At 45.2% G+C, this 14501-nt stretch overlaps 3 protein-coding genes, 1 long non-coding RNA gene and 2 other non-coding genes across 14 annotated transcripts in view; 2 read left to right on the forward strand and 4 right to left on the reverse strand.

The window, feature by feature from the left end:
• Nucleotides 1-217: 217 nt before the first annotated feature.
• im:7152348 (uncharacterized protein LOC559250 homolog) lies at nt 218-1847 on the reverse strand. Of its 3 annotated transcripts, none has more exons than XM_037250428.1 (4): nt 1577-1847; nt 673-1040; nt 503-586; nt 218-427 (listed from the first exon to the last, which is right to left on the reverse strand). In XM_037250428.1, exons 1-4 carry the CDS (start codon nt 1778-1780, stop codon nt 373-375), a joined length of 711 nt encoding a protein of 236 aa, XP_037106323.1. In that variant the 5' UTR covers nt 1781-1847; the 3' UTR covers nt 218-372. The 3 variants fall into 3 exon arrangements, with proteins under 3 accessions (XP_037106323.1, XP_037106322.1, XP_037106321.1); XM_037250427.1 differs by having other exon boundaries at nt 503-595; XM_037250426.1 differs by having other exon boundaries at nt 503-598.
• Nucleotides 1848-1853: 6 nt separating this feature from the next.
• trnap-ugg lies at nt 1854-1925 on the reverse strand. The gene has a single exon. It is a non-coding gene; the product is annotated as a tRNA-Pro (tRNA).
• A 567-nt stretch (nt 1926-2492) lies between these two features.
• On the reverse strand, nt 2493-2564 carry trnap-cgg. The gene has a single exon. It is a non-coding gene; the product is annotated as a tRNA-Pro (tRNA).
• A 242-nt stretch (nt 2565-2806) lies between these two features.
• On the forward strand, nt 2807-4656 carry dtymk (deoxythymidylate kinase (thymidylate kinase)). 2 transcript variants are annotated; one of them, XM_037250429.1, is made up of 5 exons: nt 2807-3007; nt 3245-3353; nt 3627-3717; nt 3892-4089; nt 4151-4656. In XM_037250429.1, the coding sequence occupies exons 1-5, from the start codon at nt 2878-2880 to the stop codon at nt 4319-4321; spliced, it is 699 nt and encodes a 232-aa protein (XP_037106324.1). In that variant the 5' UTR covers nt 2807-2877; the 3' UTR covers nt 4322-4656. The 2 variants fall into 2 exon arrangements, with proteins under 2 accessions (XP_037106324.1, XP_037106326.1); XM_037250431.1 differs by having other exon boundaries at nt 2812-3007; nt 4163-4656.
• Nucleotides 4657-9285: 4629 nt separating this feature from the next.
• On the reverse strand, nt 9286-10282 carry LOC119122116. The gene is made up of 2 exons (XR_005097802.1): nt 10113-10282; nt 9286-10078 (listed from the first exon to the last, which is right to left on the reverse strand). It is a non-coding gene; the product is annotated as an uncharacterized LOC119122116 (long non-coding RNA).
• Nucleotides 10283-10411: 129 nt separating this feature from the next.
• fryl (furry homolog, like) overlaps nt 10412-14501 on the forward strand; it is a 34967-nt gene continuing 30877 nt past the window's right edge. For all 6 annotated transcript variants that reach the window (XM_037250316.1, XM_037250320.1, XM_037250322.1 and 3 more), the window contains exons 1-2: nt 10412-10848; nt 11610-11675. In XM_037250316.1, coding sequence (XP_037106211.1) covers nt 10578-10848; nt 11610-11675 — 337 coding nt within the window. In that variant the 5' untranslated portion in view covers nt 10412-10577. The remainder of the gene's footprint in view (nt 10849-11609; nt 11676-14501) is intronic.

Consider the following 14501-nt stretch of genomic DNA (forward strand, 5'->3'; position numbering starts at 1 on the left):
TAATCCCTTTTCATGCTTCAGCAAGCCTTTTGTCACATGCTTCTGTTGTGACATTGGCAGAAGAAGCAGTCTCCTCGGCAGAAGGACTGGTGTCTACAAGCTGATTGTTGTCCTGTAAAACTAAGAAAATAAGAGTAGCCACCCACAGTGAAATTATTGTTGTCCCTTAAAGCTGATACTAGCAGATCGCACATAAATAAATACTCTCGACAGCTACTTTGTCATAATAAATTAAAAAAGAATGCTGTTTATTTGGGAACATTGAGGGAAGCCATCTGTTCCCCGGGGGTCCCTGGATGTGTTTTAGTCCGTGTTGAACCAAATCCCGGAGCAGCAGCTGGGAGAACTAAGCCCAGAATAAATAAGTGGAAGTCAGGGGTTTCGTAACGTCTCGTCACCGGAGAGCCTGCGCCAGGATTTCATTTCCCTGCAAGGATAAAAAAATGCCAATTTATCTAGCGTTTTCATCAATGTCATCATTGAGGGGGGGGGTCAGACTTACACATTACTGCTGGGCATGATCCTCTCTCGGGGTCTCTTGGTCAGCGTAAACTTGCGGAAGAAGGACCGGAACTTGACCTTGTTCCTGGAAGGATGACAGAGGTTATCGGGCTGAACAATTTTGACAAATAACTGAGTAAAAATGAATACATCGATGATTTGTTGAGCTACCATTTGGCTTGGGGTGTGGTCTCTGTGGCCTCTTCCCTGTCTTCTTTCATCCTGCCTTCCTTTTCCTTGTCTTCTTGGTCGCTGGGTATCTGCTCCCACAGGTCGCTGTCCACCCACAGCGCCTCTCGCAAGCTAAGGCCCCGCTGCACGCAGGTGACGCGGCGGCACAGCGGGCAGCATACGCTGAGCGACGGCCCGACGCCTCCGGGCCCTGAACACACCGCCATGGCCTCCAGGCAGGCCTGGCAGAAGGCGTGTCGGCAGTGCAGTGTCCGGGGGATACGCTCCACCCTGTTGAAGGTCTGCAGGCATACGCCGCAGTCGCCCTCACCACACAGCACCATGGAGGGACCCCCAGCTATGTTCCCCTGCGAGGTTGCAAGTTCATGTTTACAGACAGTCACAATGCACACACAGACAAATGGTCACACACGTTGACGTCTATGGAGCCGTTTGGAAAGTGGAAGGAAAAAAAATGGATTGTTTTCCTTTATTATTATTTTACTTTTAGCTAGGAAAACTGGCAAACTGAATTTAAAGTTGTTAGATTTAGTAAAGAGCTACTCATTGATTTTTGATCAGCACTTCATCACAAGAAGCTGAAGATGGGTGAGTAAGCAGTTTTCATTTTTTACAGTTTTACTATACAGCTGTTCACTTATTGTTTACTAGTATGACATAAGAAAAACTGTATTTCTCTATCTTTGTATAATAATTGGGCAAGTAATTTTGTAGTTGACTTAAATGTGCCTGTTTAAAATACACCCAAGAGTATTTTGTTATACATTGCATACTTTTAATATACAGCGATTGAACTCATTTACTTTATCAACTTGAATTACAACTGAGCAAATGTTACTTATGCTGATTTCCCGTCACCTACAAAAAAAAAAAAAGTACTTACTTGATGAGAAGAAATAAATCCAATCTCAAGGCTTGAGTGATGGCTGCTGAGAGGTTTTGGTTTGTGAATGAAGGCGGCGAAGCCTGTTTCTTTGTATTGTGGGGGCGGTTCCCAGTTGGAACGTCGTCGGGACGGCAGCTGTGGAAGCAGACAGCACTGAGGAGGCGGGCGAGCCTTTGTTAGGAGCAGCTGAACCAAGCGCATCAGACAGTTTAATACGTCGGGAATGGAGACGGGAGCCAAAAATCGGATCAATTATGCAATGATAAAAAATATTGGGCTCGTCCGGGATTTGAACCCGGGACCTCTCGCACCCAAAGCGAGAATCATACCCCTAGACCAACGAGCCACGCTGTATTAAGTGAATAAATATTGTAATGAATCTCATACCTTGTTCGCTGTGCTTTCGATGCAATTTACCAGTGTTCATACTTGAATCCTGGATTTATGCGATATTTAGCTGTTATGCCGAACGCGAGGGGAATTAGCGACAGAGTTGAAGACAGCCCCCTGTGCAAATGCTTTCAAATTCGGGTAAAACAAAGCATTTTTTTTCCCACAAACCTTTTCTTAAGGTCTTTTAAGCATTTCAAACAATGTTACTGTCGACAGAGGTGGCAAATACGTATATTTCCTGAAACTAAACACCCTGCCAATGTTTAAAATGGGGTATTTTATCATTGACTTAAATGAGCCTATTTATAAACCTTAAGTTTTTCCGGACTATGGTTTACGTCATCAATGACTTTATTCAAATTAGTCATTGTGACAGAAGCTAATTTTGTACCAAAATCCATTACAAAATATGATATTCAAGTTAAACGGGAGACTCGAATCAACATCAACTGGTTCAACGGAATTCTTGTGGCTATACCAGCGTGTTGACTTCTTGGCTCGTAGAGACAACCAAAATAATGGGCTCGTCCGGGATTTGAACCCGGGACCTCTCGCACCCGAAGCGAGAATCATACCCCTAGACCAACGAGCCACGTGCCTCTCTCGACCATCATTTTCATATATAAAGAGACGCTAAATCATGTTCTTTCATCAACACGGCTTCAATTCCGTTCCTGTTCCCCATAATTATATGACTTTTGAGAGAAAATGCGAGACAACTGCATTGGCTTCTCTAGCTTAGCCGACCTCGCTTCCTTCTCGCTCTCCAATCGTTGCGTGATGACGTAGGAGGCGAGGTCCTCTGACGCTCCCGTCATACAGGAAGTACTTCCCATCATACAGGAAGTACTTCGAACTTCCGTGTTTACATTTTCCGGCGCGGGAAGAACATAGGCGACGCCAGCATGGCGGCCAAGCGAGGCACGCTCATCGTGTTAGAGGGGGTGGACAAAGCCGGCAAGACCACGCAGTGCAAGAAGCTGGTCGAGGCGCTGCAACAGAGAGGACACCCGGCGGAGATGATGAGGTTTCCCGGTGAGGCCCGACACGAAATTTCTGCAGCTTAGCCTACCCAGTATGGACGTGCTCCGATCTCCTGCATACTGTCCGTTTCCTATGCATATACTCTTGATGACTGTCTATATGTATACTATGCTATGCATGTAGTATTATTGTCTGTACAGGATTGCTAAAGGCAAAGTAATCAAATTTCAGGGTAAAATGATGCATAAAGTTTTTAAAGGTTAAAGAAATTGTGATTTTTGTTGGTAGACAGAAGCACTCCGATTGGAAAGCTGATCAGCGCTTACCTGGAGAAGAAGAGCGACCTGGAGGACCACACAGTGCACCTTCTCTTTTCCGCTAACCGGTGGGAAATGGTGTAAGTGGAGGAGATCATTTTCATGTCATGTGAGGCAGAGGTTCTCATTTGGTTCTTTAGCAAAGTTGTTCACTTGGTTGTGATGATCACATTTTTTCCCTTGCATTTTCAAGTTTTTGGAACTGGTATGCCATTTTCCCTTTTAAATTTGACTTTTCATCTCCAAATGTTGCAACTATATTCTAGTGGTAGTCCAACTATTTCCTCACAAATGGATGACTCAAGCATTTATCTTGGAGTAACATCATAACTTTTTGTCATCTTCTTCTGCAGGCCTGTTATGAAACAAAAGTTGGAGCAAGGGACCACGCTAGTGGTGGACCGGTACGCCTTCTCCGGGGCTGCTTTCACCAGCGCCAAACCGGTGAGGCGGTCCCTAATCAGCCAATGTACTACTAAAAAAAAAAAAAAAAAAGATTTTCGAGTTTTACTAAATAAGATGCATAACCTGGATTAAAAATGTTGAATTTTACTTGACTAAAAATGTCACCATTTTATTTCATTTTACTTACAACTTTAAAAAATGTCTCAATTTTAGGGTTTCACTCTAGATTGGTGCACCAGGCCAGATGTGGGTTTGCCCAAGCCAGACATGGTCCTGTTCCTGCGCTTGAGCCCGGTCGAAGCAGCTTTGCGAGGTCGCTATGGCGAGGAGCGCTACGAGGACGCCGCCTTCCAGAGCGCCGTGCTCGACCGCTTCAATCAGCTCATAGACGACCCATCCGTCAACTGGAAGGTGAGTATGCTAAAAACCGTGCTTGGCGATGAGATCTTCTTCCTGGCTCATGTTGCGTAAGTGTCCCGTGCAGGTGGTGGATGCATCCGGGAGCGTGAATGAAGTTCACAATGACATCGCCCAGAAGAGTCTGGACAACATCCGCATTGCGCAGACGCAACCTCTGGGTGAGCTCTGGACAAATAGCCTAATTATGTCCAAGCCCACAATCACAACATTAGAAGTTGAATGATTCCTAGTCAAGTTGGCATTTCCTGATGTTTTATAGTCAGTTTTAATCTTTATTATAATATATATAATATATGGTCACTTTTTCTTTAAAAACACCTATATTATACTATATATATTACATAGACCATGTGATAGCTTATGCTAAAGTTAAAGTTATTGTCTGCTTGGTCTGCTTGGAAGCGAAACAATGGAGTAAGTGCTATGGTAATTACACAAAATCACCTCGAGAATGCGCTGTCGTCGTTTAATTCGTACATGTTACAGGAGGTAGTACTTTAGTGCAATGTATGAAATAGCGGTGAGAGTGTATGAAATAAAATGATAGAATGCAATCAATTGAGGGACAAATGAAATATGTATTCAGTTTGGGTTATTTTACTCTTGGTCATTTGCATTTAGTAATTTAGTTTTGTCAAAAGTAATGAAGGAGAGATACATTTCATTTATCCATTTATATTTAAACATAGAATGTACATACAGAATAAGACTAGGATAGACAAGATGCCGTTTTTTTTATTTCATTATATATATTTAGTATTTAATAGTGTGAATTTTTGCAAAATTATTTTAGTTAAATAAATTACGGCGAACCAATGCCGGTATCATTGACAAACTACACTTTAAACAACGTGTGTGACGTTTCCTGCCTACGCAGCAGTCGGGGTGTCTTCCTTTTATGGTGTTTTGTGTCCTTGATTAATTATTTGCATTCATTTACCGACGCATCCGCCCGTCTGGAGTATCTTCGGTGTACGCCATTACTAAAGCGAGCGAGCTCGTAGGAATGTTGCCCTGACTACGCCGACCAATCAACGGTTTGTTTTTGGTAGATCGACATCTAGTCTGTTCCAATAGGAAGCTGTTCTTGGTGTAGGCGTAATTTAGTGGAGCCAATCAAAACAGTGAAAGGCGGGGCGAAGTGACCACAGGCTGCTCTGACAGAGGAGCACTTTCTACACCCGAAGCAGATTGAGGAGGAAAAAAAAAAACAAATCACACCAGTACGCAAATCCTTCCAATGGAGGAGGGCCAGGACGTTGGAGCTTGTTCGGCGAATGAAGTCTGCGAGCCAGCCGCATAGCGCAACTATAACGGGGGAGAACAGAGACGGACAGAGAAAGAGAAGACATAGCGGAAAACAAAGTTGTAAGTAACGCCGTTGTTATGTCGGAAAAAAAAAAAAAAACGAAGAACGTGGTGGTCATTCGTTTCGTGATGTTGTCGGCAACGTTACCGCACGCTAACTTTGTCGTTTTGGGGGGAGGGAGGGATGCTTAAACGCAGCCTTAAAGCTTGCCAAACGAGGAGGTAAAAGTGTCCTATAGTCCACACAAACATTTTCTTACAAGACGGTTAGGACGCCAGTTTTTGCTGTTGTGTTAAAATATGAACTTCAAACTTGGCTGTTGTGGCTAACTAGCATCTCTCTTTACATTAGCCTCCTATACATGAGCTAAAAAAGCTGTTGGGTGGATGTTGCGGCAAGTCGTGTAACTGCCCTTTTAAAATCATCTTCATATTTAAAATAGTCAAACACACAACTAAAAACATCCAAATTGAATGTCATGAACGAACAAATAACAAGGCTAACATGGCATTTGTGCTTGGGGGAGGTCACTCTTCTCCCTTTCTGTGTCTCTTCATTTTTTTTTAAGGGTGGCGTGATTGTAGGGACTTAAAGCCACAACATGTCCAACCCTGCTGGTGCAGAGTTTGACCCCTGGAGTTAAATTCTCAGTGTCACTTGACATAATGAAGCATTTGTTTTGCCTTTTGTATTTATGGAAAGTTAGTTGAGCATTTATTCCATATTTAAAGCGATCTTTACATTTATTTACACACGCAGACAATTTATATATATGTATGTATGTATGTGTGTGTGTGTGTATATATATATATATATATATATATATATATATATATATATAAAGTGCACAGGGTTGAAGTTTCCAGACTGTAAGCGCCCACCCTTCCTCTAAACTGGCCCCGCACGGGATTAGCAGCCAAGTCAGCAATGCAGACAGAGCGTAAAAATCTTTTAAAATGCTTGCTCAAAATCAAAACACGTGCATTATTCTTTTTTTTTTTTTTTTTTGCTCTCGCCGCTATTTTCTATGCCGAGTGCACCTTTCTAATGAGTGACCTTCTGCTGACGGTGGCGTTGCACTGCGGGAAGTGCGTTGACGCATGGGACTGAACAAATATTTGGGCTGGTATAGGGCACTTTCGCATCTGCTCCTTTGGCTCATCACCTCCATTCAGCGTCGCGCTCACCTGTTTAAACAAAACCGGCGCTTTTCATCCCCAGTTGTGGTTTTAAAAGTCACTTTGGACTCGATTCGCTCAATATATAAAAATGAGACCGCCTTGTGTAGCTCCCGTTTTTTCATTGAACACAAGTAATTCTTTCCTTTCTCAAGAAAATGACTTGTGTATAAGTCAATTGTTGCCATTGAAGTGATTTAAAAGTGGATGTTTGGATACCCCAATGATGTTTAATCGACAACGATCAGGTTAATCGATACTGATTCGATACTTTTGTCCCACCCTGAATAATTTGGTCGTATAACAAAACAAAATAATATCCCTCCTGATTATTGTTGCAAGTTAACTTGCTTACTTTATCTTCCGAGTAGCGTGAAACAGCCCCGAGATTTAGCGAGCTTTCGACATGTTTATTTTCTCTTTCACTCGATTGCGTGGAGCCGAGCCGGGGAGCTGGAAATAAACTATAATTGAGCCCTGCTGAGAAAGATTATCCCGAGCGTCGGGAGCAAGCTTTTGGATCATAATTGATGTTTGGGAAGGAAACCACACTCTTTCTTTTTTACCAGAGAGAAGGCGAGCGCTGGCGTTTTGGTCGTATTTAGTTGCTACCGAAGACCCCGCTCCCGCATTCCAATATGATCTTGAGGAATGAATGTCCATGGGGTTAACATCCCGTCACTTTTCTCGTCCCGTCGCGTTCCCGCCAAAGGACGTGGTTATTATGGCCGGGCCGAGCCTGTTATTTAGCGTCCGTTTGAGCATCTAGAGAAGCCTGCGCTGCTTTTGTCCAACGCCTTTTTGTGTGTTTTGTAACTGGCACTGCTTCTTATAGATGGAAAAATGCCACCACAGAAATGTACAGGAGAACCACAAGAGGTCCGACTCACTTTTGTCTGGATTTTATTTTTAACAACAATGATGGAAATAATCGGAGGTTTTTGTTCTATACATGTGACATTTTAAGTCACATAAAAAAAAAAAATCCATAAAATCAATTCACATATTGCTCGTACTGAGAAGAATAAATATATATTTTTTAATGTGGAAGTCGGTGTAGCATCCCTATTGCATTGCATTTAAGCAGATTACGGCTCATATCGGCTGAGGCTGAGCTAATCATTGATCAGATGCTTTTCGTTCCGCCGACCTTTAACCCCCCCCCCCTCTCAATTTGGGCTTTCATCCACCGAGACTTGGAGTGGCACCGAAATGCAGTTCAGAGTTATTCATCTGGTCCAAGAGTGGAGGACTTTGTTAAATATTTTTAGTGACGTCAGAGGAACGCATTGAACCTGTTTGACCTCAACCGTTTGACCCACTTTGGTTGTTGCGTTGAACTTGAAGTCACCGCGACGGAGCAGGAAGTGTGATAATGCGTTACTAATGCGTCTGTCGTGGTTTTGCGGGTAAAAGACGCGTCACTGCGACATGATTTCTCAGCACAAATTTTAGGACCGTTTTTTTGTTTTGTTTTTTAAACTGGGAGGAAAATGCACTTTAGCGCGCCGGGGATCAGTTATGTAAGAGATTGATGTCGGAGGGTAATCTTCAGATTATTCCGCCGCTTCGGGAGAAGGTTTTAATCCGGTGGTAGCCCGAAGCCGAGCAGAGCTCAGCGGAACCGTCCCGTTGCCAAGACAACGGCCTGGTCGCCAGTCAATGGCAGGGCACAAACAGATGAGCGGAGAAAAGAACAGTTAAGTGGCAAGTATGCAAAATGAGTGGCTAATGGCAAATTGTGCGAGATATTTCTGGAGAAGTCATCCGTTCTGTCGTCACTACTTCCGTTCCACGTGGTGAAAAGGTGTCACTCGTGTGTCGCAGTTGAGGTTTTCTTAGCGACTGTGAGCTTAAGTAGCGTGGGAACCAAACACGCCGGCCCGATTAATCTCTTGGTTTGTTTGGCCCGATTGTGAAAAGTGCAAAGTTGCCTTTTCTTCCCTGCCTTTTATTTCCCAACTTTGCGAGCTTGTGTAACTTTTTTTATTTTTTTATCATGTCGCGCAAACTCTGGACAGGAGAGCGTCACGTTACATAAAGTCACGCACTTGCTCGTAGTCCCTCAAATATTGGTTTGAAAAGACGGCGTGCCTTCATAACACAATAAAAAAAATCGAAGTTAGTTAAATGTTTCCTGCTTTTGGACAGGGATACAAAACATTTGGATGAAGGGTCTCGTCCGGTCAGGTGACATTCTTTAGCCCCCCCATTCCCCCACCAACTCCCGGGTCGCCCCACAAGTGTGGTTCTGGCTTGTGACCAAACCAGCCGGACTTCTTTGTCCGATCGTTGAGAACTTGAACATAGCCTTGCTTGTTTTCGCTCGCTAGGGGAAAAAAAAAGATGGCCAGCGATTCTAAGGCTGCTCCACAGATCTGAAAAGTCCCAAGAGACAACACAAAGTGGCAGCAAGCATTTCTGTGACCACGAGAACAAAGACCGGCTTCCTGATGTGGTGAAAGTCCGAAGCGCTGACTACTTTCTTTGTGGCGGTTTTTGATGTGTTTTTGTCAGACTTTTGAATTCTAAAAAAAACATTTAGCCTGATTTTCTTTTTTTTTTTAAATATTTTTCCCTAATTTTGTCAATTTTAATGTTTTTTTTTTTTTGGCCTACATTGCTAGAGCAGCTGAACTTTATTTGGGATTAAACAGAGGCACCTTAAAGTGGATATCATTCCCCCCCCCCCCCCCCCCCCCCCAACTCAATTGTACAGGTCACAATAATAAAGAATATTTATTTTATATATCACAAAAGCCTGGCATTTGAACACGGGTGTGTAGACTTTTCCATGATAGATGTCTTGTGTGACTATTGCCACCAGGGGGCAGTCTAACTTTGTTTTCGAGCTCATCTGTGGCTGTGAGGCAGGTTAAATAAGTTCACTGTCCAAGTGATTCTCATGACTTACAGTATCACCCGCTCCACACAGTACACAGACTTGGGTCTTTGGGTTCCAGCCCACGAGTTTTCCTGTTTTCTCCTGCGTTTGAAAGCGGGCCAAGGCAGGGGGGGCGGGCCCAGAACGGCACGGGTAGCGCTGCACATTGTTCCCCGGGCTTCCTCTTTCACATTCTTGGGCTGATTGGGATCTTGGCCCCCCTCCTCCTCCCCGTGTGACGCCATTGTTCTTACTGTCCAGCAGACCCATGGACAGCTGCCATCATTGCACCAGGTGACAGACGGCAACCTGCTTGTCACCAGAGTTACAAAATGGAGTTAATTAAAAAAAAAATCTGTAATGCGAACCTCCTTGTCATTAGTGGGTGCCCCCTCTCGGTCGCCACCCGTCTGGCTGATTTAGCGATTCTTAGCAGGATCTGCTGCCTCAGCCTCTCTGCACCATCCCGGCAGAAGACCAACCTGGCAACCTTCCTTCTTGGATGTCTGATGGATTTGTTAAATCTGTTTGGCACGCTTGTTTAAAAAAAAAAAAAAAAAAAAAAGGGGGGCTGGAGAATGACTTGAATTGCCACATTTTGTCGTTTGTCTATACTCCCTCGATGAAAGTGGACTCGCTGTACAGTCTTTGTTTTTCTTGAGAGCGCTTGGATGGAAGCGAACGAGCATTTGAGTGTCGTGATAAGGCCTATCGACTCCCGCAGGCGGACGAGTTTAGCTCGCTCTCTGACGCCTTCCTACTTCTCACGCCGCCTGTCAATCTCCAAATTTGACTGGACGAGTCATGCGGGCCAGCCGGGGTGGGGCGGGGCCTTCCTCCTCCTCCGCCGCGTTATCTCATGTGGAACACGTCCGAGTCCCGCCCTAGATAGTGCCCAGTCGCCGGCGGTGACATCACAACAAGCGCTGGGGCTTCTCGCCTTCCGACAGGTAGCGTCACAGAACAGGGAAGTTGTTTCGCTATGCCAGTGACTCGTTATTCCAGACGGACAACTTTTAAGGGAGTGCGGCATGTCAACTGCCTCGTGAGCTGGCGTGGTCGCTCACACATGGCCTTCGACGCCCTCGTACCTTAGGATGGGGTGACGATGGCGTGGCACAAGCTGCTGGACGGTACGCCCGAGCGAAAAAGCGGAAAGTTGAACATGGACTTTCTGAAGAGTCGGTTGCCCAATGGTCAGGGGGCTCCTGTCCAGCCCGCCGCCCCGCCGCAGGAAGCCGGCCCACAGCTCATCCGCATGAGGAGGATGGGGCTGCTGGTCATGAGGGATACTATTGTGGAGGAGGACACCACGGTCGACGGCAACCCGGTGGTCACCCCAGCCGGGCTGCTCCGAAATAGGAGAACTCAATTCAAAGGTACGACGTAAGATGCTGTCGTACGCCGATGGATCGAGATGCCGTTTTTGGGATGTTTCGGACCCATCCAGAAATGTTATCATTTGTTTGGGAAACTTGGGAATGGAAAGATAGTGACACCATTTGGCAATCTCTGCGTCTGTTGCTATTGATCAGCTACAAAGGTCAACTGTTTGTACCGCGTCTTCGCTTGCTGATAAGACGGACGGCCACGCGTAAGAGGAAGTGGCAGCCCAGATATCCGCCGCTTGCTCGGGCCTGGTGATGACATATTTGACACCAGCTCGCCAACTTCCATCTCGCTCAGCAGGCCGTGCCCCGCTTAAAGCCGCACACACTCAAAGTCATGGATGTTGTCGTGTGGAGCGCGAGGTTGACGACAATACTAGTGACTTCTATGAGTGCCAAAGTGTTGTTGTTTTTTTTAATCATTGGTTAAAATGAAGACATTATTTGCTTTAATCAACCCAGTTATTTATTTACATTACAATAAATAAATGCACATCAATTCTGACGGATCATTTTCCTTTCATGTCTGGAGTTGCTGCTTTAATTCCAGCACACACAAACTATACAATACCGAGAAGCCAAACCCACATTATACACAAAATTATTACGATAATTTGTGTTTGCGCTAATCCAAATGCCAGAGGTGAAATTCTTCCAATTTTTCTGTTCATGCTAATTTCGTGCATGTTCAGACAGCTCTCACGGATTTTAACCTTGATTCTAAATCTTCTTTTCTGTTTCTCCCCAACCAGAAAACATCCAGCGATTTCGAAAAACCTCCTTTTTACAGCATGCTCAACGTGGCCGGAACCGCCAGGGTGAGTTGTATTTTTAGAAACGAGGAAGAAGAAAAGAAAAAAAAAAATGCAATGTTTTGTTAAATTGAAGACGTACTGTCGCCCGCTCGTTGTGTTCATACCAAAGGATAATTTGCCTTGCTGTGATCTCGGCGCCACTCCCTTCTGCAAAACTGGCTTAGCCTGAGTTGCCTTTTAAGGTGGCGCTACTTCCCTGCTGTCTCACAAACAAGTTTTTGTTGTTTTTAAAAAAAACATCTATGACGTGATTAGAGCATTTTAATTAACAGGATCAGGGATTTGTGTTTGTGATGGCACATTTGTTTGTCCTTTTTTCTACCCGCTCGGAACACTGGCCGCATTGTGTTGTCGCACGGCCTCGCTGTTAAATGACAAATAGCTGAAGAATCTCTACTATGGCGCATTGAAGTGCCGTGTGAGAATTTAGCGGAGAGCGGTGGAGGAAAAAAAAAATATAATTACATCCTTTTGAATTTATTTTATAAGATTGTAAATGACACGCACAGATTTGATTGGGCAAAAAAAAAAAAAAAAGTCCGGATGTAAATTGCCCGTCCTCTGCCGCTCGGGCACCACTGGAGCAGAGGTCGAGGATCAAATTTCGGCTCGGATCAATTATTGTTCCAAGTGCTGCCCTTCAGACAGGAAATGCATCATCCGGCCAGGAACATCACCTGCTCGAAGCAGGGTTCACTGGGAACAGCGATGACGCCACGTTTGAACTTTGCCATCAATGTCTGCGATTGTATATAGAAGATTGTTGTGGATTCTTGAGATTATTTGATCAAGCAGCTATTTTCACCCCCCCCCCTCCCCTGCTACAACGGAAGCCGTCACCTCGGAGCGCAAATGTTCCCATCGAGAGACCGTGTTGTCGGTTCCTCCTCTGCATTCCTCAAACAAGCAGGCTGGGTTTACACAAAACAGTTCCTCCCTCCCCAAGTCTGGCCGCTTCGCCGATAACTGCGCTGGCTTATATTCCGATGTCCCGTCTTTGTTGTTCGCTCACAAACAAGGCGTGATGTTACCCTTATTTTTCTCAAGGGAGGGGGAAGTATTTGCGCGAGTGTCACAATACTGGTATGCTGCAAGAGGGCATTACTCAGCGTGTTTAATTGGACGATAACCAGAAACAACTTTTGAGCCTGAAGCTCTGTTACAGTGGAGGTCAAATAAAAAATGCTTTCTGGGATGTTCGGATTGTCTCCTGTTTGTCTGCCGCACGTGCTCGGCGATGAAGTGCTGCCTCCGCGAGTGAAAATTGTCTGTTAGCGGCAGCCCCAGTCGTGCTTGCTCATCTGCGAGCACATTCTATGACATAAGAAGTGAAAATCCTTTCTAAACTCAAGTTCAACGTCTTCACCGTAAATTTCATCCATTCATGCTTCCCCCACCCCCACCCACCTGCATTCTTTAAGACCAAGGCAGGGTAGGGCGGGTCTTGAACGGAATGCAGGCCGCGAAAATTAATCAGGTGAATAAATCAAGCCGGCCGTCACTCAGCGGGGACTCCATCCGCGCTGACATCGCAAGGTATGCTAGGCTAGGCAGAGTGTAAACAGCCGGCTCTCAAAAAAAAAAAAAAAAAAAAAAAAAGGGCCGCATGGTGAAATATGCCTCGGCCCTCCTCCCCCTTCGAGTAGCTTCATAACCGCGCACCTCGTAAACTGACACTCAGGAACGAGATTAGACTCCCGGAGTGCATAAAAGTGCCGCATGTCTTTGTGTTGTTGTTGTTACAGCCCCGAAAGTAGAACACGTTGGATGATGTCATAAAGTCTACACCCCCCTGTTCCAATGACGGCAATTTAAAAAGAAAGAATCCCAAAACTCCCTTCACCTTTGTGACCTATGACCTTTACAACGCTTTGGGGGAAAAGGAATCTTTTACAGCAGGGGAAGTACAATGAACAATTTTAACGGTGGCCGCGTAAGTGTTTCTTGCCGAGAATGTTTCGACGGGAAGCCAAACGGCCGTTAGAACTCGCCGTTAAATGGGAATTTTGATTTGTCGCAAAACGGCCACAGCGAGCGAGCGAATGGATTACGTAATTTGCGGTGGACATTCTTGCACCCGTCCGTTGAAAAGCGTCGGGGCGGCACCACAAAGTCCCCGCTTGTGTCGATTGTTTGCGCTGGGCTCTGCTTGCTTTTTGCATAACTCGGTGGGGCATGTGACACGGCCAGAGATGAGAAATCAAGCAAACGAGAGGGGGACAAAGACCTTTTGTCCGTCGCCGCCCTTGGCCTCGACTCATTTCCTCGGCTATTTTGTCAACAAACCCCGTCCAGTGTTTTAAGCGCCAAATGACTTGATGTCACGCGGCTCCGCTTGGCGAGTCCGGAAAAGACGACCGTCGACCCCCAAATTCGAATATCAGATCAATTAAGATTGCTCATCGCTGTGTTGATAACACAATGTGATCAAAATGGAAAATGATCAAACACTTCTTTTATTAGCTCACATTTAAACGCTGTTGTCCATAATGAAGTGTCCTTTTCCCCCCAATACTAGTCCGACTAGACTTATTACGACGCGGTTGTTCATTCCTGCTGTCAAATTACAAGGGAAAGGAAATGACCACTTAGGCCCGTTAGCAACGTCAGCGTGCGTAGGCTTGGTGTGTGTGTGCGTGTGTGAGTCTCCCTGGTTAATCGCGCTGTGGCTGAACACTGACGTCACGCACGAGGCTGTGCTTTTTAGATGGAAGTGCCCCCCCCCCCCTTCCTCTTTGTGTGAACGCCGTCATTAAAATTTGAATTCTGCTGAAATTTGAGTAAAATGTAAAATGGCCTTTTTTTTTTTGCCGCAGTTCATACTGGCTT

Source organism: Syngnathus acus, chromosome 4, assembly GCF_901709675.1.
Source record: "Syngnathus acus chromosome 4, fSynAcu1.2, whole genome shotgun sequence".
Taxonomy (NCBI): domain Eukaryota; kingdom Metazoa; phylum Chordata; class Actinopteri; order Syngnathiformes; family Syngnathidae; genus Syngnathus; species Syngnathus acus.

Coding starts and splice junctions, on each gene's coding strand:
- dtymk (XM_037250429.1), top strand. CDS start 2,878: ATGGCGGCCAAGCGAGGCACGCTCATCGTGTTAGAGGGGGTGGACAAA. Junction 3,008..3,244: donor GGAGATGATGAGGTTTCCCG/GTGAGGCCCGAC, acceptor TTTTGTTGGTAG/ACAGAAGCACTCCGATTGGA. Junction 3,718..3,891: donor CTTTCACCAGCGCCAAACCG/GTGAGGCGGTCC, acceptor TCTCAATTTTAG/GGTTTCACTCTAGATTGGTG.
- im:7152348 (XM_037250426.1), bottom strand. CDS start 1,780: ATGCGCTTGGTTCAGCTGCTCCTAACAAAGGCTCGCCCGCCTCCTCAG. Junction 599..672: donor ACCACACCCCAAGCCAAATG/GTAGCTCAACAA, acceptor CGATAACCTCTG/TCATCCTTCCAGGAACAAGG. Junction 428..502: donor ATCATGCCCAGCAGTAATGT/GTAAGTCTGACC, acceptor TTATCCTTGCAG/GGAAATGAAATCCTGGCGCA.